The sequence below is a fragment of the Achroia grisella genome, unplaced genomic scaffold (genome assembly GCF_030625045.1).
Source record: "Achroia grisella isolate CSIRO2021 unplaced genomic scaffold, CSIRO_AGI_Agris_v1 utg241, whole genome shotgun sequence".
In the NCBI taxonomy this organism is placed as follows: domain Eukaryota; kingdom Metazoa; phylum Arthropoda; class Insecta; order Lepidoptera; family Pyralidae; genus Achroia; species Achroia grisella.
Genome location: NW_026712734.1, coordinates 208960 through 234665, shown reverse-complemented (window position 1 = coordinate 234665; position 25706 = coordinate 208960). Strand labels below are relative to the sequence as shown.

Sequence of the window (25706 nt, the reverse complement as noted above, 5' to 3'; positions counted from 1 at the left end):
CACACAAAATATAGAACTATAAGAAATACTACGCACGAAATTGTTCAATGTTTAGTTATGTGCTCAAGATATTATTAATTTGAAGACGATCTTTCATAAGAGCAGTATGTCAAAAAAACGCTATTTATTGTGCTTATGCAGAAAGTAAAGCAGTATGTTAAGCAGGTATAGACGTCGAGTTTGTCATGTATCCATACAGATATAGACACTAATGCCATCTTCTAGCTGACGTATTTAGAAATGTTCATATCTACATATTAACTGATAGCGTACTTTAGTGAAGTAGATATAAGTGATTCACAAGAGTCGTATAGTAAACTAACATATTGGCCGATACGGACATATTATTCGTATACAGGTAAGTAATTTTATTAAAACTTGTTGGAAACTTCAAATTTATTAATTAATATTACCGTATATTTTGTACGAATACATGTAAATTTGTTATATAAGAATTAAAATATTTTAACTGTTGTGATTTAGGAATATGTAGGTAGATTATATTATTTTTATAGCAAATAACGACTTGAGGTAGATGTAGAAAATGAGTCGTCTCAATGGACCTCTGTCCAGGGCTAGCGCTAGGGTCCTCAGCGCCCGCATGCAATTTTTATCCCAGAGCTCCCAATTATTTTAAAACATTTTTAATAGTTTCTTATCATTAAAATTATATATGAACTTACATTAATCTTTTTAATTACTATTTAATATATCTGGATTTAGTACACAATGGTTTTAACATCTAATTCTGCACACATATCATTCTCAATGCTAATTAACGCGAAACTATTTAGCCTATCTTGTGACATATTTGTTGTTAAGTAAGTTTAAATCAATTTCAATTTAGAAAAACTACGTTCACCACTTGTTACACTAACAGGTAAAGGTTATGTTCATCTTATCATCCTTCACTGGTGCCCCTCTAGCGTAAATCGCAGGCGTAGCGCAGGCGGGAGCACCATTCCATTATCATCCATAAAAACAGGTAAAGTTCTTAAGAAAAGCTAAATTATTGGATATAATATAAATAGGAATATCAAGGGTTTTTGAATATTAAAATATTTCTTCTGATAATATCCCGGTAAGCACAAAACTCATCAAATAACTCTATTGCATTTATATCTTTACTGTCTATCGTTCTAAATCGTTACAATATTTTCTTAAAGATTCATTATTAATTTCCGGTAATTTATCAAAAAAAATCGAATTTTTCAAAATATATCTTTAATTTAATTTTACAAAATGATCGTTTGTCGAACACATTGCAACATCTAAAAGCGTATAAAATACATTGATTTTAAATTTGTCTAGTGGAGATCGAGGCGATTCGTCGTGTCATGTCTTCTTTCATTATCGCACATCCGAACTATTTTTAAATTCGTGTTCTCCATCCATCTCTTCGCACAGTTCTTTTACTGTTTTTAGAACATCCTTAAATTTTAGATCTGATCGATAATCTTGCAAAAATATTTTTATATTTTTTATTACAAATAATATTAATATTAATATCTTGAAGCATTTTACTTACATTCTATTGAGCAAGTCATGCCAAATTATAAAAGACCAAAGAAATTTGTAGTCTTTCATTTTTAAGCATAATACTCGTGCTTCATGTTGGATTTCTTTATTAAAATTTTCATTATTTACAATATCAAAAAGTACAACGTAAACTTCTCCTAATTGAATCGTAGGGGCCGAATTGCATTAATCTTACTTTCCCATCTGTGGTATCTACTGATATCAGATTACAAACAAAATATGTATTTTATGTCTCGTGATGGCGCCCCCTTCGACGAGGCGTCCGCATGCGATGCATGCCCGTTTCCGCCGGCCCTGCCTCTGTCTAGGTAGACAACAACTAAAAAAGCACAGACAACTAGGTAAAACGGGTGTTTTAGATCATTATTCACTCCCTTTCTTACTATATGTATTATCATTCATACAATCCATTTCTTTTTCGGCATTCCTGTACCTTTATATACGCAATCATATATTTTCATTACAGGGTAATACCAAAACAAACGATTACTATTCAACCTACCGGACGCACCTGTATCTTTTTTACTTCCTCTGGTATATTTATTCTTTATCTTGTCCATTCATGTCATAGCATGTACATATATATCTGTTTTTGTACTCGTATTTCAGTTGTATGTCTCTCATTTGTCGTCATTATGGGCACGCACTCTGATTCACGCAAGATAACAGGGCGGATCATGAGAACACGATCTTTTGTCTAGTTATATATAAAAATTTAAATTGGGATTTAGTCTCTTAGTATTTATTTATTTTTAGATAAGGGAAAAATGTGTAACTTTATCTATATATCTTAAATGTAATCATTTATATTATTGGGGAGATTATTAAGATACTGAATTTTAATACTCAACTGGGCAACTTATGACTTTGAACTTCATAAATACTTTGTGCTGCGTGTCGTTTACTCGTCATCTAAGTATCTAACAATTTGTTCTTCTCTTCCATTTTTGGTAAATCATTGACTGACAGTTTTTCTACATTTATAATGTTAATATAGTTTTCATATTTTATTTTATTGCGGACGTTTTGATTATTTTATTACAGCTCTTACGGCTTAAGGATGAATATGGAGTGATGATATAGGTATTCTTATTCCTCATTCTGCTGAGGTTATTTCTTATTTACAGTTAAGAATGTCTGTTTTACATTTTATAGTCCATCAATTCGTATAATTTGCGTTCATTATTACCCGTTTTTCCTGCTATAATTGAATTAAATATTATCCCCAGTATTCAAAAAGGAGAAGGATAGATTTTAGCATAACTACTAAATTTTGTACTGGATTGTAATTACTTCATATTTAGGTAAGATGGCTATGGTGATCTTATTCCGTATTAATATGATACCATTGTGTGATTCTGCCATGAAAGCCTTTCAAACTTTAGTTTTATCTCAAATATTTTTTCTTTACCACCTTATGGGCCGTATATTTTGTTACCACCATAGTGGTATCAAAAATCGGAGATAAACAGAATCAAAAGAGGTAAACAGTAAATAAGTCTGTTAGTAAAAGGCGTGATATATATATATACATAGGTAATCGCTAACTCATTACACTTCAACCTAGTAGTGATTTATAGTTAGGAACAGGGTAATATTTTACACTATTACACAAAATATGTCTATTAAAATATTGAACATAAGATATGTTCAATATTTCAATATTCAACTTTATAATTATATACCTATATATGTATTTGTCCGTTTGTTTATTAATTTGTCCATTTAGGTGTATATATATATATATATATATATATGCGCAAAACCTACTTGTAAAGTAAGTTGTTAAACTGCTCCTTGTGGTCTTGGACCATATACCTAAGACATACAGTGACTAGAATATACTTTTATTTATTTTCAATAAAAACAATTTAATAGTACCTATTTATTCTATGGTATAAGATAAAGTAATAGCATTCAATAAACACTGATGCTACACTGTGCTAACTGAATTACAATTACTTCATGATATAATTACAGAATTCTTCATAGTTATAGAATGTTCAATATGGAACACAAGCGGGACGCTAACTCCTGGGTAAAGTTCCGCTTGTTGATGTGGAAGAACTTTCTGCAGCAGTGGAGACACCCAGTGCAGACTGCAGCCGAGCTGTTAATACCAGTTATTACTTTGTCGCTTATTCTTATTATACGTTGGCAAATAGTGCCTTATGATATTAAATTACAGGCTTTTGAACCTGTACGGGCACAATCCCTCAGCAACTCGTCTTTGATGATTTTGTAAGTAATATTTTTTATTGTAATTGGAATAGCAAACACGTTGACAGTACACCTGATATCAAGTAGTACCTAACCATCGACTGTATACATGAACTGATGTCGATCATGCCACGGACATCATGTTAACAAGTTACGCCCATGGTACCCGTCATCCAAATGCCATCCCAAATATATCTTACAAAACAGAAAACTTTGTGGCTTAAATGGTTGAGACAGAAGTAATATCTAAACGTCAGTACAAATTACCTTACAAATTAAGAGATAATAAACGAGAAGTATGTAGAAAGAGAGTAGACGAGAAGACATTTTGTATCGATTATTAGGTTTTCTATTTTCTGAACTAAATTGAATAGACTAGAAAAGAATAGAATAGAATAGAAAATCATTTATTGAAATAAACTTAATTTTAGCACTTTTGAATAGTCAACACTTTTTTAAATCTATCTCTTATTCGGAAAGCTGTCTCATCACAAGAAGAATAAGCAAGAAACTTGTGTGTTGCTCTTTTAAACGATTCTTGTAAGTTCACATTTTACAAGTCCAAACGTGTGAATACAAACTACCAACCAGCACTAATTTATTTAGGCTCAAATATAAAAACACAATAAGATTAAATCAGTCTAGTGATAAGAGCAGACCAGTCCCTACAAGCAGCACTCGTTCACGAGTATGACGGATGAGCCAGCCATCACTGCGCTCGACCATATTTTAGCCCATTGGGCTAAAATATGGTCGACGAATACCCAGCCCACCACGCCGCCACATGTCTGGACATTTTAGTGAGCATGACTACGACCACGTCAGAGCTGCAAAAATTACTATATGGTAGTTACCGTATTCGCACTTCACATGAGGATGCATGCGGCAATCAATACAAAAGCTGCTACGCTATCATATATCAAGAAAGCAATATGAAAAATAAATTATAACGTTGTCCGCAAATAAACTTATACTTGCTATATATTGCTATCATCTATAAATTCATCTATCCTATAATAGGCTTTTTTACATAACATTTGTTTAATATAAAATTTGAATTGCCTCTCTGTCAGATTTAGCGTAGATTCTGACAGTTTATTATAGAATCTTACGAAATTACCATAAAATGAACTAGACATAACAATGACTTTGTGTAGACGGCATTTAGGTAAAATTAGCTTATTTTTATTGCGTAAGTTTCTACTTGTACAGTCTTTAAGTTTCTTGAAACGATCTAAGTTTTTCCTTGTATACATAATATTACTAGAAATTAAATCTAAGAAAAATATTTTTATTTGAATAATATTGTAAATAATATAATAATAAATATATATATGTTCGGAGTGTGGAGGTCGTTTTTTCTAGGCCAAATCGTATTATTCCTTCCATTTACAAAATATATTTTTCTTTTAGTACGGACTATACGTAATCCAATAAGGACCATTCTATGATCATTTTTTCTCTATCGATGCGAGTCCTACTGATACAGCCATTTGATAAGATAACTCATTATCTAAGTATAATTTATGACGTTTCATATTTTAGGTTTTCGGTACACATTTTATTTTGAGTAATATATTGTCATGAGTAATAGATCACGATAGTGATGTCTTAACGCCTAGTAGTTAGTTATAAAGTTAAAATTTCAACTAAGGGGTAAAAGGGCACGATGTGTTAATATTCTGTTTTATGTAATTATCAATGGTTTGTATTTAGTTTCGTTTTGAATTTAGCTTGTAGTTATTTTAAAATATAAAAGATAATATGTAGGTAATACAAGTATTTTTACCGCTTGTGAGATAAAGTCTGACGAATCAGTTTGAGACCTATACCGATCAAATAATTTTACAATATGATCTTACATCTTTCTCTTGATTTCGATTTCATTATGTACTTGATGATATTGGGTTATGATCACTGTCATAATCGATTTGTAGTTGATACCTACTGCTTATCTATCTTCTGAGTATAATTAAAATTAGAGTATACCTATATTTTATTTACAGGAGTGAAATGAACCTAACTGATATATCAATTGCCTATTCACCTCAAAGTAACATATTAGAAGATATTGTAAGAAGAGCTATAGGAAATTTATTAATAGACAATGCGCAGTATCTCATGCCTATAATATTAGAATCATTAAATTTAACAAATATAACAATTCCGTCAAAATTGGGACTGAATTTAAACGAGATCAGTGAAACTATATCATCACCACTAATTAACGTTCAAGCATTTAATAATAGTGCTGATCTAGTGGGAATTTATTCTGATGAACTTTATACTCGGAAAACATTGGCTGCAGTGGAATTTAGTGACTCATTACTTGGTATGTATAACAATATAGATATCTTTATATTGATTTCTAAAATCATCTAAAGTCTGTGAATGTGTAGATAGCTATTTATATAAACTACCTAGTAGGTGAATCGTCTTCAGAGAATATATTTATCTAAACAGCAATGTCAAATAATTCTAAAGATTTATCCTGTCTTGCCTAGTATATTTATTTAATGTAGTTGAAATATTTTTTACAGGAGCAACTGATATACCAGATAAAATAAATTATTCGTTAAGATTTCCTGAGAGGCCACGATTAAACTCGTTTTTTTTAACTGGTAGTCGAAGTTGGCGTACTGATCTCGTTTTCCCGGCATTTGAACAACCAGGGCCTAGATTCCCATCCTCACCAGCAGGAGGCGATGATCCAGGTAATTATTGGTTTCCATTTGATAGGTAGATGTACCTAATATATAAAATAATTTATTTTTAAGTATCTACATAGGATTTGTCTTAACCAATATTAAATTCGTCGACATACCGTTGCTTTTTAACTTTGTTTGTCATGATTGTCGGAAAGTTATTAATGATTTTTATGACATGTTGAAAATATTACTTGGATTAATATTACTTAAATTCCATGTAAACAGTAAAAGACAGTTTCGACTCTAACCTGTATGTATAAAGTAAAAAACATCCATTTTCATTATTTATATTATTTTATTTCCATAGTTTATTTCTTTTGCAGGTTATGTATATGAAATGTTTATCATTCTGCAACACTATATAACAACAGAGTTAATACATACAATAACAGGCCAGAATTTAAGAAGTTTTAATATAAATTTGCAAAGGTTTCCTCACCCAGCTTATTCAGAGGATTTGGCTGTAGATCTGATGCAAGAACTTCTTCCACTATTTGTAGTTATAAGCTTTACTTATATAGCTATAAATATTACTAGAGCAGTTACACTTGAAAAAGAGTTACAGTTAAAGGTTTGTGTGTATTTTATTCGAACTTAGCTTGTGAAAACAGATATATTATTATTGCAGCGCAAGAGAAACCTACGCTAATAGTGTACGCTAATAATCTATACATCTATACATATAAATAAAATTGGAGTGTCTGTTTGTAATATTGAAATAACCATTTTTTACTACATGCATATGAATATAAATACGGTACAAACGACAAAAAACCACTTTTTAATTATTTTAGAAAAATAAAGTTTAATTCTACGCGGACGAAGTTGCGGGTGCAGCTAGTGCTGAATAATAATGGTATAGTGTACCTTGCGTGGATGGTGTACGCTGGTGGGACACCAGTGGAGAACGACAGGATGAGTATGCAATCAAGTCAGTTAGCCTATCATGACGAATTCCACCCTGGAACCACCGTAGAGTACTGCGTGGTAGTAGACTTGTGTGGTACATTGCTAGCAATACTCACAACTCTCCATTACTTACGATCCCCTCCCATGCTGACGGTATTCATTGCAGGGCAGAAAAATATATTTTTCCTTCCTGTCCTTTTCCCTCTGAAGAAAAGGCAAAACCTTCCACATATGAGGGGAGAAACTAGGTATATACATTAAGGAAAATCTAAAATTCTATAGTAATAAATTTATTTTTTACAGGAAACTTTGAAAATAATGGGCTTACCGACATGGATTCATTGGATGGCGTGGTTTTTCAAACAGTTTCTTTTCCTTTTACTTGGCTCCATACTTATCGTGCTTATCCTAAAGGTAAAACTTATTGCCTACATCCTAAGTATTCAGGTATATTCTCGCATTATGTTATAAATGTTATAATACATGTATACTTTTGTTTTCTAGATATCTTGGTTTTCATCTGAAGATGGTACTGGGAATACTGCATTATTAACATACACGCCTTGGCATGTTCTATTTTTTTTCTTGAATTTATATTTTTGTTGTATGATATTTTTCTGCTTCATGATCAGTGGATTTTTTTCAAAAGGTAAGAGCACTTAAATAACTTTTTTTTATTAAGGCTCGGCCCTTAGGCAACATAATACTTTTTAAACCTATGTACATATATCGTGGTGACATGTACATATGTTGGAATATTCCACAAAGGTTCTAATAGAATGTTATCACCACTATATCTGTTTAATGCCTCACAATATACACGTCTATTGATGATATGTGTGCAATGTATAAGTAACTGTATAAAAACAATATTGGAAGGTATCCAGTCGATCAACAGACAAACATTAAATTCGTTTAAATACCTATATGTACTACGTAACTTAACAATAATTAGATGTACAAAACTGTTTGCAGGAAGTACCGCGTCATTATTCATGGGTATTATTTGGTTTATAACATATATTCCTGCGATGTTGCTGTCGATGGATATCAACTTGTCAACTGTAGGCCAAGCTTTCACATTCCTCAGCGTAAATACAGCAATGTCATATGGATTTCAACAGCTGTTAGCCAAAGAAAACTCAGGAGGTATGAATCATTACTTCGCAATCCCTCATATCAATATTACATCCATAAAAAATATCTTATTTATTACATTGTAATGACGATAATCCCATCGTTTGCTTACTCACAATCTATTTTTATTTTATACTACCTGCGACTTCGTCCGCGTATCTATTAACATTTTTTTATTAAATTTATAAAGTAAAAGTAATAGTAGTAGTAACTTAGTAACTCCTTATAACATTAGCTATCTGTGAGTGAAAAAAGTCCCATCAGACCCTTAAATTTTATTTATTTCTAAAGATTTTGAAACTATTTTTTACAATGCGAAAGTAACTCTGTCTGTCTGTCTGTCTGACTCGCTTTCACGCCAAAACTACTGAACCGATTTAAATGAAATTTGGTACACAGATAGTCTAGACCCTGAGAAAGGACATAGGCTACTTTTTAATGCGAAAAAAGGGTTGTAAGGGGTTGAAATTGGGGATGAAAGATTGTATGGAAGAATAGTCATTTTTAAAGCCCTAGCCGTTTCAGAGATTAGCAAAAATGAACAGATAGTCTGTTTATTTTTGCTAATCTCTGAAAACCGGTAAAAAATATAATTAATTTGTTGGTATATAAGTACCATATATACTTTCATATTTTTAGTCACATTTTACATTTAGTGAAAAGCTGTTAATTTGAAATTACAAACAGACCCTTAAATTTTATTTATTTCTAAAGATTTTGAAACTATTTTTTACAATGTGTTCATGCACAATATTTAATGTACGGCGGTCATGAATATTATATATACTTTTTGTTACATGTATTTTAATGAAAATACGGCGGTCATGATCATACCAATACATATATTCTTTTCTGAGAGAAATATATTTCTGTATATTTATATACATATATATACATAATTTAATGGTCAGAGTATAAAACAATTTATTTCAGGGAATTAAAATATAATTAAGGAAGTACATCTTATTTTCAGGCATGCAATGGGGTGAATTTATGTCGATGACCGATTTAGACTCGACACGTTTAACATTTGGCCACGTGGTCATATTTTTAGCTGTGGATTGCGTGTTATACATGTTAATTGCACTTTATTTAGAACAAGTTCTACCAGGGCCATACGGGATACCTAAGCCATGGTATTTCCTTTTTCAAAAAAGCTTTTGGTGTTCAGGAAGAAAGCGTGAGTAACTGTTGCATTTTTAAGTACACATATTTATCTTTCGTTATATACTTTTTCAATTTAATAAACACACATACATATAAATAGTCAAAAATGATTAATAAATAGCCATTAATAAAACATATCTCGTAAATAAAGAATTTATTTGTAACATTATCATTTCCTTGCTTATAATTTTCGCTAAAATACTGAATACATACATAAATAGCGGTAGGTTTTACCACAGGACAGTATAAATTTATAAAATAAAAATATTCTCATAACTAATTTTCCGGATGGGATAGTCAGAATATAGTATTATCGATTGTTGATGATATGGTGAATTTAACACGTTACAGAATATTACATAATACATATTAATTATATATTTAACATTTGGTCGATATGGTACATTGATTAATGATAGTATTTTTTTGCAGAAAATGAAATTCTTGAAACAGCAAACTCTAGTAACCGCGAAATAACTATGGAACAGGAACCGACAGATCATACAATTGGCGTAAAAATTATAGTAAGTTAATAAAAATAGACGAATGACTCAGTGAAACCAAAAACATAGAAGAGGCCGAGGGAAACGATGTTTATATATAAGACGGTTTATGAAGGTGGAAGATACAAGATACATGAAATAAAAAGGTTCCTTGCGACTCGAATGAAAGCAATGACTTATTTAATATGTAACTAAGTGTAAAAGTGCATTATGAAAACTATGGATGCCTTGTTACATTCATACGTACTTATCATCCATATAGTGTGTAAACGTGACCATTTAGAAATTAATTCGTATGCCATGAGCTGGACATTAAAATATAGATTACTACAATACCTCTCGTTATTCTATTTATTTATAAAATAGTTTTACTTTTTAGAATCTGACAAAAGTATTCGGCTCTAACACCGCCGTGAATAACTTGTCTCTAAACATTTATGACGATCAAATTACTCTTTTACTTGGTCACAATGGTGCTGGGAAGTCTACCGTTATATCAATGCTTACAGGTATGAACCAACTTTATTATTCTTAGTCTTAGCTTAGATATAAATTTCTAGTCTTTTCCTTGGTCTGCAATTGACGCTGTGTAAACATTGTACATCGTAAGGTATTCCTTCTTTCTTTTAAAGAATATTAATCTGCAACAAAAATTAAAGTAAATTAGGTTTATTTTTAGTTCTTATTTATAATCCTTTTTTAAGGTAACTTGCCTGTGACAAGTGGCTCGGTGTGGGTTGCGGGCTACGACATGAGCTCACAATTAACCTCAGCTCGAAGCCACCTTGGACTCTGTCCACAGCACAACGTTATTTTCGATGATTTAACAGTCAGAGAACATCTCGAATTCTTTGCTAGACTAAAAGGATTCCAGGGCGTGGAACTGGATAAGGAAATAAAGACGCTCATAAATGATTTAGAATTGCAAGACAAAGTATGTTCTCATTTTATTATTCTAGTGTAATTTAACTGGTACCTAACAGCTATGTATTAGTGAAATGCGTCCATGTATTTGTACGTTCTATACGTTTTGATTAATAGGTACATTTTAATGCTAGTAGATGGAATCAGTAAATTAAGTAAATAATTACATTTTATATCAATTACATATTAATTACGAAAATAGGAATAATCACAATTATTTTATCTTTTTATCATCAAAAAAGAATCAATTTGTTTAATAAGAGAATTCAAATTTTGATAAAATGGTTCCTCATATGATATAGATTTTCTAACAATATTTAAAATTCCCATGAATGGGAAAATTTAGGGCTCCTTAACCGCGTATAAAAGTAAAATAAAATAAAAAAGAACCACTCCAGCTTCACTGCAGTTTAAATAGTGGATAACTAATAACTATACATTCTTCGATTTTATTAGCGAAATGATTTAGCCCGCGGTCTGTCTGGCGGACAGAAGCGCCGCCTGTGTGTGGGTATAGCTTTGAGTGGGCAAGCGCGCGTCGTTTTACTGGACGAGCCCACCTCGGGCATGGACCCGTCGTCGCGCCGAGCACTTTGGGACCTTCTGCAAAAAGTTAAAAAGGGCAAGTCATCCAGTAATTCTCTTACTGACTTATGTACAAAAAATAAAACTATCAAACCCATCAATTGTACAGAATTAATAGTACAAATTAAAGAAACAATATCACCTCATATTTTTACTGTTCAATTAAACAAAAAATAAAGGACAAGTCTTTTAATATACGTAAACAAGCTTATTCATTAATTAAATCTTTACAAATAAATAAAATTGTATTATCTGTTTGTACATATATTTTTAGAGATAAAAGGTATCTTATGTTCGTTCTTATAGTAGAATCTATCTTTACCACAAATTTTATTAAAATCCGTTTAGCCGTTAACTCATGAAAAGGTAACAAGTAGACTGATTCACTTTTGCTTTACAGTATTAAATATGAATTATGATGCCAGTAGTTACAATTACATATATTTTGTTTGAACATATACCTTGTATAAACAGTGTAAAGATATGAACTCTATTTTTAATACAGTAACCTATGTACAATAAATAGCTGATATAGCACGCAACAGTCGGATTATAATATAATAAAAAAAAACATTATTAAACTCGGCACATTTGTTTTCGAACCTTAGTCACGCTACCTAGCTATTTTATATCTATAGATAACTGATTATTACTAACTCATTGATTATTCATCAATTTTCCCTGCCTATCTCATAAGACACTTGATAAAGCTGTACAAATTTCTTTATTTGCTTAAGTAAATCAGGTAAATCAGGTAATCAGGCGCATTGTCAATCACTAATATGCTTGTTAATGCGCATATTTCACATGAATTTACTCTCTCAATCATAATGATGGGATAAGGACATATCATAATAATTATATACTGTAGGTATGTATAATAATAACAATGTTTTGTTTACTTTAGGTCGAACGATTATTTTAACGACTCATTTCATGGACGAAGCCGATTACCTGGGCGATCGTGTGGCAATCATGGCTCATGGACAACTGCAGTGTGTCGGCTCTCCATATTTCCTAAAACAACATTATGGTGTTGGATACACTTTGGTCGTAGTAAAGGATGAAGATTTTAGAAACGATGAATGTACTGCTTTACTAAATAAATATATTTCTAACACCGAAGTTAAAGATGATCGCGGTACGCTATTTTTTGTTTTGTGAAACCAGAATTATGTTTCAGTAAAACGAAAAGATTATAATAATATAACAATACATTTTAGGTACTGAAGTAACATACAGTTTATCAAATGACTATTCTTATATATTTGGTGATATGTTGAGTGAATTGGAAAGCAAAATTGACAGCATAAAATTCAAAAATTACGGTTTGATTGCAACCACATTGGAAGATGTGTTTTTGTCGTAAGTGCCATTTACATAATATTTCTTTTTTTTATTTGAAAAGTATATAGAGACAATCTGGTTATTTAAAACATCAATACTTTCTTCATATGATAAAACTATTTGGCTCATTTACGTACTTTGATACAATTATATTTAAGGATCAGACACAAAAAGTAAAACTATTAGGTATTTCAATTTATTTTCGGGTTTTTTTTACCAATCATAAAAGCATTCAAAACAAATTTAAACTTCGTATCAGTAATCAAACATTACTTTGTAAAATATAGCATTTTGCTCTGTTTGCTCTTTTCAAAATTATTAATACAATCCTGTACAAGTCACACAGCTCCATCTAGTCCCAAGCTACGCAGAGCTTGTATTATGGGTGACATAAATACTTAAATACATTTTTTTTTAAATAGATACATATAATATAAATAAAAAATACCCAGATCGATACAAACAATCATACTTATGTATAGAAATTTCAGTATTGTTCGAGGAACCCAACCTGAGATTTTCTGAAGTAAAGCATATATTGAGTTTTCTCTTTATTTCTTCTCTTCTTACTTATACTCAAATGTTTAAATCAGTCTCATTTAGTTAGTCACGGCATTACTTCTCTACATGTTGAAAACGTAAAAATAAATGAAAACCTTCTTCAATATTATGTTTGCTTTTTCAGAGTGGGATCTAGTTCGGAATCAATAAAATATTTATCAGAGGACACTGACTGTAATACAATTAATAATAATAATATAAATCAACATGATATGCCCACGTCCTCGATTGAACAGTGTAAGTATTAATTAATACGAATCGTTAGTCATAAAATAAATCCTTATACCATTATTGATTTTAAGATTAAGAACTAAGTTGAAACAATAATATCTTCGAAGAGTACTTAATATATTGTATATATGTAAATATTATATTTGGTCTCGGCAGATTTGAACCTTTCGCTTTTATAAAATAAAAATCGGGGTAATATTAAGTTTGGCCAAGACGCTTTTACATTTGTTTAAAATGTTACTTTGAATAACTTAGTGGCTGTAAATGATGTATTTACAAAGCAATAGAATTATTTACCTTTAAGTTTATCAGTTAGAAATATAGTATATAGGCTGGCATTAAAACAACAATTTCAGTGGACAAAGAAGAGATTGTAACGGGTGCCCAAGCGATATGGTTGCATGTTAAAGCAATTTGGATTAAACTGTGGCTGACGAAGATACGGTCATTTTCTATACTATTATTACAATTTATATTTCCGTTATTCGATATAGTATTGACACTTATTATTATGGAATACTCAGTGTCTTTAACTAATGCTATACATTCTCGACTGCTCTCATTCACTGAAGGGTGAGTCACTAATAAGTTAATAACATGACTTAATACTTTCTATTTAGTTTAAATTTTACACTATATCTACATTTAAGTAGCTATTAATTTTTAATAATGTTACCTAAATTCAAAGTAATTTATTGTCAGTAGTGCCCGCGATTTCGTATGTCGTACATTTGTACCTACATCGCCGTGGATGATAGTTAAACGACTAAAATAAATAAAATATGGTATAAATACAACGCCATCTATTATTTGATTAATAAATTCATTATTAAAATATACGTGTATTGAATATTTTTAAAAGTTAATTATTTCAGTAGATGTACTTTAGTACTCCCTTTTGGATTTGTTAGATATATGTATTAATGGTTGCAATACCAACGATCTGGTCAAGATCGCTGGAAGGCATTGTTGACCGATCGTCGTGGAATACCCAGCAGTGGACATCTTCCGGGCTGCGATGATGATGATACCATTGATCTATGCACTGAAGATACTTTCTACCTGAACCTATCGACTGATTTTTTTTTTTATTAATTTGTAGATATGCTAGTACAGAAAGTCTTTTGGCTTTCAACGGTACGAATTCGACATCCGTCGGAGCATTGGCGAAGGTTGCGTATGAAGATGTGTACAGCTTGTTAGATAACAATAATATCAATCTCACTGTTGTTGATGGACAGCCAATCGATACCTACTATTTAAAAAGGGTAATTATACAATTACGCATTATGAAATATATATTTTGATCCTTTTAATATCTACATATATAAGCATATGTTAAATCCTAATATGCTGAATAGTTACATAACTTATTCAACTTTCAATATATTATTTGTGTTAATTTTGTAAAGGTAAAAGATGTGTCTGAAATTATTTGTCTTATAAAGTTGACGTGTTTTGTATATATTAATTTAACGTAAAGTGATAGAATTTAGTTAATTTCATGACAAAAAGAAAAATTAATATTTAATGTGACTCCTTCAATTCTCGAAATAGAATCACAATTTCATTGTTAACAGACAACTTTTGTACACAGCTAAATAAATTTTACTAATTATATTTTATTATCTATCTACTTTATCTATGATTCAGGCTGAAGAAGGCAACATGGGACATCTAAGGTACAGCTTACTGGGCGGGGCTACTTTCAATGACGAGTCAGCGACTGCATGGTTCAGTAATTTTGCATACCACGACTTGCCCACCTCACTTGCTGCCCTCCATAATGCCGTGCTCAAGGCTTTCCAACCAAATGCTGAAATCAACGTGGCCAATCATCCTCTCGAAGCAAATTATGAAGATCAAGTAAGTATACCAATTGTAATACGTTTATAATTTTATTTGTGAGAGATCTATATGCGCAGTACGAGATAACACAAGATAGTAATTTACTCATAAACTGGGTACTATTTTACATTCAGTTTCATATTTTGTCATTAATTGATTTTTTACCAGAAGTTTTAGTTTATATATAAATATATGTACCTAAACCAAATAAAGCATACAAAGTTATGGTATAAATATTATAAGAAAATACATAATGTAAATTAAACAACCTAATTAAATTATTGATTTCCTTTCAGAGAGATATGAACATAATGCTGCTGATACTGTCCTTTCAGATATCATTTTCGATTGGGAATGGTATGGGAATGGTCACTGCTGTTTTTATTATGTTTTACATCAAAGTAAGTTGGTATCTACTAAGTCAGTTAGTGATCTTAGGGTGTAGTACTCTTTTCGTAACGATATCGAAGTGCATGTATGTAATTTCAGGAACGCGTGTCGCGTGCCAAGCTGTTACAAAAGGCAGCCGGTATAAAACCGATCGTGATGTGGGGTAGCGCTGCGATTTTCGATTGGTTTTGGCTTCTTGTTATTTCCATCACTATTGTCATACCATGTGTCGCCTTCAGTGTTATTGGTCTCTCTAGTGCAGCTGAAATAGGTAGGTTATCTTTAACATTTGCAACAATCGCTGACGCTTGTTTTCTATATTGATCTGTACTTAACTGTTTAATACACCACCATAGTTATCATGGTCATTAGGCTGTTTTTCAAATTGGTGAACAATAAATATTAATTCAGAAAAAATATACATTTCTACCTTATCTTAATAATATAAATACGATAGTTTGTAAGTATGGATGTTTGTTACTCTTTCACGCAAAAACTACTGAACGGATTTTGATGAAACTTTATAGTAATATAGCTGATGCATCAGAATAATATATAGGCTATATTTTTTATTGAAATTTAACGCCAGTGAAACCGCGGCCACAGCTATATCTAGCACCCATAGAATTTAAATTATTCTTTGCGCCAAGTGTTAGAAAATTATAGAGTTTATAGTACAACTTACAAGGTTGTGCTTTAACCATACTATAATGTCACTAATAGTTATAAAACGGCTTTATAATCTAACGACGATTTATTTTATTCCAATGCAGGTCGCTTGTACTTGTGTATCATGGTGTATGGTGCGGCTGCTCTGCCGCTGCACTACTTAGTTTCTATGTTGTTCAATGGGCCGGCAATAGGTTTTGTCGTCATGTACTTTATTAATTTACTATTCGGTAAGTGCTGTTTTCATTATACTCATATTATATATGGTTTCAATAACAATATTTTAATGTAGACATACATGACAGGTCTCATGGGATCTCAAATCGTGGAGGTACTGGCCAATCCATTACTGGATACAGAGAATGTTGCGAATATTATGGATGCCATTTTGCAATGTTTCCCGCTCTACTCCTTCGTTACAGCAGTTCGGTAAGTACATTAATTATTACTATTATAAATAGTATTTAGTTTCAATTATGGCTGCGATTAAGCGACAAGCAGAAGATATGTACCTATTAGACATTGTTTATGTCTAATAGGTACATATCTTCTGCTTGTTTCTAAGTAAATACATCTAACCTTATATACGCTTTTATACTTAATGTCAACGCATGCGTGACGACACATGCGTTGACATTACGTATAGAATCGTATTCTTCTTGACATTCCAAAAGACTTGATGAAATATGTGAGACTTATATACCCACACAGACGACTTTTAAATGTCTGCTTCTGGACCGACAACAAAACAAGCGAAGCAGAGATCATATTATAGGTACTAGACAACTGATATAAATAAATTGGTATATCTTTAAAATACATATATGATGAACATACATAGCAAACTTTGTTTGAATGTAACAAAATTACATTCTTTGTATCGGTATGGGTATACCGATACAAAGAATCATACTTATAAATATAAATGTTTGTATCCGAATAAAACCCGCAACCATTGGAAGTAAAATTTCTAAATTCTTTACAGTTCCATGATTTCGGTCACGATGGCAGAACATTCGTGTCTGGATAGATGCGAGCGTTTGTCGCATCTGGCACATATAGAGGAATGCAACATGCAGGTTCTTTGTCAAAACTATCCTGACGTCTGTTGTGGTAGTTAACATTTTTATTATTACTTCTTTTTAATTAGGTATTGGATATTTGTTAGTATAGAATTATTTCTTTCCTGTTCCTTTACGTTCAGGTATTTTTTTTTGTGAAATTAGTATGGTAAATAAACAGGATGCCCACCTGTTTGGGCTGTCTGTTTGGACGTAGCAACGTCTTCTATGAACAGCATCACGGTTATCACATCATGTGATGCCAGTTATACGCCTCATGCGTTGCATTCCGAAGGACTAAGAAGTAACGCTTCTGTACTCTGTAATTTAATCTTTATATCGAAATATAGCTTACGAAGCAAACTGCTTGGCAACAGAAATATATAACCCACACATATCTACGCAGAGGGCTTTGTTCAAAGTCGAAGTAATTTTCTAATATATTGTTAATGCTTATTACTGGACTTATTTTATACATTATATTAGAAAATCTTGTACAAAATATTATCTCTCTAGGTTCAGGTAGGTACTGCATCCTGAGTATAATTGTAGCAACATAATATTGCCTTGTGTTAAATATGTTATGTGATAAATAGTATCCTTATTGGAGTTTAATATAAGGACGTAATAGTTTTTTCAAATAAAATCTTCTGATACTAATATTTGAAGAGTAACCGTTTTGTACTTAAAAATATAAATTTCATTACAGTTTCCGACTCCGCTCACTTTAACTGGGAAAAGCCTGGTATTCTGCGATACTTGGTTGTTTCATTAATATCATGTGTCGTACTATGGATCATTCTTATGGTTATCGAGTACCGGCTTTTACATAAGGTGATTTTTTTTCTAATATTCCTTTACGGCTGTTTTCTCAGATGGAGTAGGGAGAGCACGGTAACCGTAACTTGACATGCCCAAATTTTGCTTATTATATTTGAATCAACAACCATCTGGCGGACACATAGAAACATAAACAGCTTTGTGTATCAAATTTTAATCTGACTGACTCACCAGCTTAGGAGACACCGTTACCAAAACCAAAAAAGTCGCTGCAGTAAAGTCGTTTAAATATATATAAAATGAGAAATTAACATAGCAGAGAAACACATATAATATATAGAAAAAGGAAAATATATTCTAACATACAGTGGGAGGATTGTCTCTGTCACATTGGATTCCAATAGTTATACCTAGCGAAACAAGGGCATCAAGTGTTGCATTCACTATGACGTCGACATTTGACAATGCCTCGGTATTTATATCACGTGCCACGTGATATGGTGTAAAATCCTCCACGTATGAAGCAGTGAAAATGCAGTTAAGAATCAAGTCGAATCGATATTAATTGTTGTGGTAAAAGGTCTCCACTAGAATAGTCGCCATCAGCAGATTGAATTTTGAAATACTAATTATATTAGAATTGATTAAAAGGAAACTTTGTCAGTCTGTCTGTTATCTTTTAACAAGTAAACGATTGAAATATTTAATACAATTCGCTGGAAAAAAATAGTAATATATGTAATTGCAACTTTGCTTAGAAACTAGTTCGCCTTTAGTGTGGTCATGTCCAGTTAGTCTAATTACCTACATTTTTATGTAAAATGCGAATAACATAGTCCTTTTCAGATGAAAAGGACAATGGATCTTCATGTAGCTCAATGTGAATATACGTTGATTGACGAGGACGTATGTAGGTATAGGCCATATTTTAAAAATGTAGACAAAGAATATAATTAGTACTGCATTTTTAATATATGTAATTGCAGATTCAGTGAATAAATACCTCTTACGTTTGACAGAACTTAACCCATATCATTACATAGTAGGTTACTAGGTACCTATGTAGTCAATTACAAGTCGTTTACTTATTTAAATTTACAGGTATTCACATTTACAAAAAAAGCACTGCCTGTAGATGAGAACACATTAGATGAAGACGTAGCCAACGAAATTCAACACGTGAAGCGCGTAAGGAACTCTGGTCTTGGAGATGACAGCTTGGTGGCGAGCGAGCTCACCAAATTTTATGGAAAACGACTAGCTGTCAATCAAGTTTCCTTCAGTGAGTATGCCTAGGTCTTATAGGTATGTCTACAAATGTTATCCATGCCTGTTGTGGTGGCATAGTGCCGATAACATATGACGTTTATTAAAATGGATCTTAGTCAAGAACAGGATGATAATCAACAACAAGCTGCGCCGTAGTTGATGAACCTATATTGAATTTATCGCCGAAACATTTACAGACAGATACAGTCCTGTTACAATATGCTATAATATACCTATATGTTATGTAAATCTTATTAATCTTGGAAATAGGTGAGAACCAAGAGGAGACCATAGAACGATATTAGAGAGTGTAAAAAGGAAGTCAGAGAGTTAACAAACAAAACTATAGACTACTCACTAAGGAGAGTTTACATTATACAATAGTTTCCATAAAGAATATCATTTAAAAAGCTAATTAATTACAACAACGTTTTGCTATTTATATAATAGAAGAACACAAAAGAGAAAGAAGTTACCTATTTACATATAAAGTTATATATTTTAGATATATTATAGATTTTTGGAGTTCAAGTTATTAAATATTTATGGCAAATAACAATCTTATGACGAGTTATGTTTTCTGTAATGGGTGATAGATTAGACAGTGGAAAATGCTAGAAATAACATGACTTGAGGTTTGTTAGCCAATTGTGACGACTAATTCACCAGTAATGAAATGGTTTCCAAGGGAGACCATGTGGTAGTCGACCTGGCATGCTACTCCGTGCTCCGCACCGCATAGTTTCAGTTAGCTATCTATATATATACATATATAGATACCTATCTACGTATAATTATATTGTTTATTTGTAGCTGTGAGCGAATCTGAATGTTTCGGACTTCTGGGTGTTAATGGTGCAGGCAAGACTACTACTTTCAAGATGCTGATGGGAGACGAGACAATGTCATATGGAGACGCTTTCGTTGGTACTCATTCAGTAAAAACGGATATCACTAATGTCCATAAAAACATAGGTGAGTCGATATTACAGTATATGTTCATGTAAATAAAGCTATCTCAGTCCCCTGTAATGACAATGTATGCATAAGTGGTATTACGGGTGTCACATGATAACGTGATGCCCAGCAATGAGATATGAACACACAGCGGTTTTACTAGATAAGAATCCCACAGTATCAATGGTTTATTTTTGAATAATTCCGCTCTTTAAAAAGAGTTGCTTTTTCATTACAAAGACATTTCTCCTTATATAGTTGGTTGTACTCATTATTATGATTATACATGAGAAGTGGAAACGACGGACAGCCGAGCAAGTAAATGTATTCAACAATATTATTATTATTCTATAAGTGTATATTATTATTGGGTGGTTTTCACCCAGATTATAATAGTCAATACCAAGATAGCAAGTGAATAAACTTTTTGGTTTGCAGGCTATTGTCCACAATTCGACGCAGTATTTGGTGAGCTGACGGGTCGTGAGACATTGTATATATTTTCGTTACTGCGCGGTCTCAAACCAGAAGACTCCTCCAAAAGGACTAATATTCTCTCAACTGCATTAGGTTTTACCGAACATTTGGATAAAAGGGTAATTTTGCGTGTTATGTTTAATGAATATCTACGTTAATTAAACATAAACAGATATTTAATCTTCACAATAACCGTATACGTTCCGTACGCACAGGTCCACCAGTATTCCGGCGGTAACAAACGCAAGCTGAGCACGGCTGTGGCGCTGATGGGCCGTACGCGGCTCGTGTTTGTGGACGAGCCCACGACCGGCGTGGACCCGGCAGCGAAGCGTCAGGTGCGTATGTGCGCAGTAGTAGTGGCAGTGGTATAACGTATGTGAGCAGTAATAAGTAAGATATATATAATAATATAAGATATATATAATAATATAAGATATATATAATATAATAAATAGTAAGAGGCAGTGGTGTAACGTGCGTATGTTTATAGGTTTGGCGAGCACTACGCGGCGCGATGAACGGCGGCCGCGGCGTGGTGCTCACGTCTCACAGCATGGAGGAGTGCGAGGCGCTATGTTCGCGACTCACCATCATGGTCGCCGGCGGCTTCCGTTGCATAGGCACGCCGCAGCACCTTAAAAACAAGTTCTCACAAGGTATTGGATTACATATACCAATGGCAGAGTTAATCATAGCATATCATAAAATGGTCGAACAATTTCGATCATTATAGGTTATATATATGTACTGTATATATGTATCTGTACCGGTGTTATTGCATTTTTTACATGAAAAAGTAATTATTGCCTGACAATATTTTCAATAGTCTTTACAAATTACCTTAATTATTAATTAAGAATTATTTTAACATGTTTACACATATTCAATTCCTTTTTATTCTAGGTTTCACTTTAACTATTAAACTTCGTTTCGTTGAATCGAATGCAAATGTCTCTTCAAACGCTACGGCCGCAGATGGTGTAAAAGATTATGTACGCACAAATTTCACAAATCCTACACTGATGTAAGTTAAATCTTTCAATATTTCTTTTTGCATCATCCCAATTTAAGTAAAATTGTGTGCTAGTAGCTATATATGTTCCCCATAGAAATACATATAAATAGTAGGTACCTAAATACCTAATTGGGGTCACTTGTCCTTACATTGCACATATATAGAAAATAGTCGTATTAAATTCTGTATATCTATTACAGGGAGGAATACCGAGGCCTACTAACATATTACTTACCAGATCGCAATGTAGCTTGGTCTAGTATGTTCGGAATAATGGAGAACGCAAAAAGGGAATTGGACATCGAAGATTACAAAATTTCGCAAACCACTTTAGAACAGATTTTCTTGCAGTTTACAAAATATCAGCAAAACCAGATTTTACAGAGTACAGAATTATAAATATACTAAACCTTGGTAAAACTTCCCAAAGCCAGAGTTCCCTTCAAGCTCTTTATCCTATAAAAAGTTATAGAGAGGGAGATTACATTGTGGGTACTTTCTACTGCCGATTTTGAAATAAGATCAGTCGTATGTCATCTAATTGCTTTTATAAAGATAATGGTAAACGATACGGTTAAGTACCACTAAAAAGAAATGTAATTGATTATCTATGTTTAGAATTATTGATACACTAAATATATATGGCTAATGAAGCGCAAGTGCACATTGATTATCATAATTATCTATGTATTATGTCTAGAGGGACAGATTACAATTATGTAATCTCTCCCTCTAGACGGTTTACTTAGCACGCATTTGTCACGTTTAATACTTGTACTTGAGGGTATAACTTTCATTGAACAATGCTTTAATTAAGAAGTTAACTACAGGCGCGACTTAGGTTTCTGGGTCTGAGTAATTATTTTAGAAGCTCTAATCATTTTGTGTCCAGGCAGAATTGAATGTCTAGGACTATTAGGAATGTAAATATCTATCCTGAATCTATGATTATCATGGATGTCATGGACGAGATCTGGAGGAGATATCATGGACTATATATGTATGTCTCCTTGAGTTTAGTTAGAAATAATAAAAAAAAAATAAGTAGATTATTATTTATAATTAAAATTAAGTAGAACAATTTTTTTACGTTGCTGAGATAACTTTTGTAAAATATATAATTCTTAGATAATAAACGCTTGATTATCGATATAATTATATTTTTATACATAAACATAGTATTTTATACATAGACAGTGGTAGTTATTAAGTAATTATATAAATTTTGATAAAATATTCATTTATTTCCAAAGCTACATGGTAGAAATGTACATATTTTAAGTAAAAATGATGACGTAAAACAAACAGTGAATAGTAGATAGTAATAATACACAAAGGCCATTTTAACCAACTCAATAAAATAGTTGATTTTGAATCACTGGCAATACGTACGTACAAGATTATTATCTCATTACATAAAATAATACTTTAATAAGTACTTTGATTGCGTAAAGGTTTCACAAATAAATTATATTAAATAATAATAATACAAAAATAATATCTATATGGCAATGTTTGTTAAGTTATACAAATTTAGATCACATGATATCACACGCTTATGTTCAACTAAAATATAACAATCTGCTAATTTAAATAACAGCCGATAAGAATGATCTTACATCATAAATAATATTTTTTGTTCCGCCTTTATATATGTGTGTATATATTATATTTTGTGTTGAAGATTATAATCACTAAGTGATTTCGTATAGACAAAACATTAGACGAAGTTAAATTACTGTAAAAATGCATATAAAAAGAAACAGCTACGCTAACTAACGGCTACTATTTAAAATTCAAGACTTGCTGATATTGTAATTATCTACTTGGTAAGCCTTGCCAATATCATGAATATAAAGATACCATTGTACCTTTGGCCTCATGTACAGTTTATCCAATCAGGAAACAACCTGTAGTATTTAGAATTAAGGAAAAGCTTAATTTGCATTCGAATTAGATTATCCAATTTAAACTGTCATCAATGTTAATATTTTGGCTTATGTAATAATTTTGCACACACTTTGACATTTTATAGAATAAAAACATAATTTTCGTCAAATCCTTGCCCGTTGTTACTTCATTATTATAATAATAATAAAATAAATATTACGTCACGCAACAATGTAATTTTATTGCTAATAAAATAAAATTTTACTAATTTAAAACATGAACAAATATTTTTTTTAAATTAAAATTTATTCTTTGGGTCTTTCCTGCGCATAGTCCTGGTACCTAGTAACAGGTCATCCTGGCTCTCAAGTAGTGTAAGGTTGACGACTACACTATCTTGGAACATAGAATATTATGTGGCAAAAGTAAGTAACCTTGTTACTAGTAGTTTACAATACCCAATATCATTGGGAGATTAACAAGTATTACAGTTTTACAATGGACTAAAAGATTTCTAAGAATCGGTACACAGTTTACGAAAATCAAACAATTGATGAATATACATAGGTACATTTTTTAAGTCGCTGTTTTAAACGACTTCAAAATGTATGTATGTATATTGCGCTTTAAGGAGGAATGTACAATTATATTAGGTATATTATACCAAATGCGCTGTAGCATGGTGCGGGTGACAGTTTCAGTAACATATGGTTTCACTCTTGAATGTTGCCGCGATTTACGAATTATGACTTAGTATTTCAGCTGTACTACAATCGTAATATTCATTAATAACTGTAGTAACTTAAATTTAACCCAGCTAGAATGTTCTAGTCTACAAATACAGACAATTGTTACCCGCACCATGCTGCAGCGCACAGAGTAGGTATATTTGGTATAAGTTGATTCAACTAATTCGCTCCAGATTTCATAGTTATAATTCGTTGTTTATATATACATATATAAATGTTGTAGTATATCCTACAATGTGATTACGTATTTCTACAAATATTTCTCTTAAATAAAATCATCAAAATTTAATTAATCATCACTGAAGTTATCACATAATATTGTTTTCCCTAGAATATACAACAGATTCTACGTGTTCATTTATGTTAGTAGATGTATACATATTATTTTCATACATAATAATTATTAAGAATTTTATGTAGAGAAATAAAGCTGCATAAAGCACGATCGTACATAATATATATGTATATATGTACAATACATTTTATACAATACAAAAAAGCACCAATGATGACTATTTTATTTTTAAAGATAACGTATTTGTACACCTCTTACCGTTAATAATATTACATTCTTTATAATTTGAGAAATGATTGTTAAGATTTAATTAGACAAAAATATTATTATATTATATTATTATATTAAAATATTGATATATTGGTATAATCTGTGCATATGTTACTATATTTTTAAAAACAAAGCGGTACAGTCTCAAGAGATCTATTTGAATAAATCTAACGATATCAAAGTACTATAGTCTGTTTTTTTT

General features: G+C 31.7%; 1 protein-coding gene across 1 annotated transcript; it reads left to right on the top strand.

The window, feature by feature from the left end:
• Positions 1-3547: 3547 nt before the first annotated feature.
• On the top strand, positions 3548-23323 carry LOC131842674 (phospholipid-transporting ATPase ABCA1-like). The gene is made up of 31 exons (XM_059191245.1): positions 3548-3780; positions 5766-6091; positions 6300-6473; positions 6791-7038; positions 7680-7790; positions 7881-8025; positions 8352-8525; positions 9487-9693; positions 10113-10204; positions 10563-10692; positions 10888-11117; positions 11564-11729; positions 12600-12833; positions 12916-13057; positions 13725-13837; positions 14188-14404; positions 14934-15099; positions 15485-15697; positions 15976-16080; positions 16169-16340; positions 16843-16968; positions 17044-17167; positions 17724-17851; positions 18509-18633; positions 19681-19861; positions 20662-20823; positions 21244-21401; positions 21498-21620; positions 21776-21941; positions 22189-22309; positions 22501-23323. The coding sequence occupies exons 1-31, from the start codon at positions 3548-3550 to the stop codon at positions 22697-22699; spliced, it is 5211 nt and encodes a 1736-aa protein (XP_059047228.1). The 3' UTR covers positions 22700-23323.
• Positions 23324-25706: the final 2383 nt, after the last annotated feature.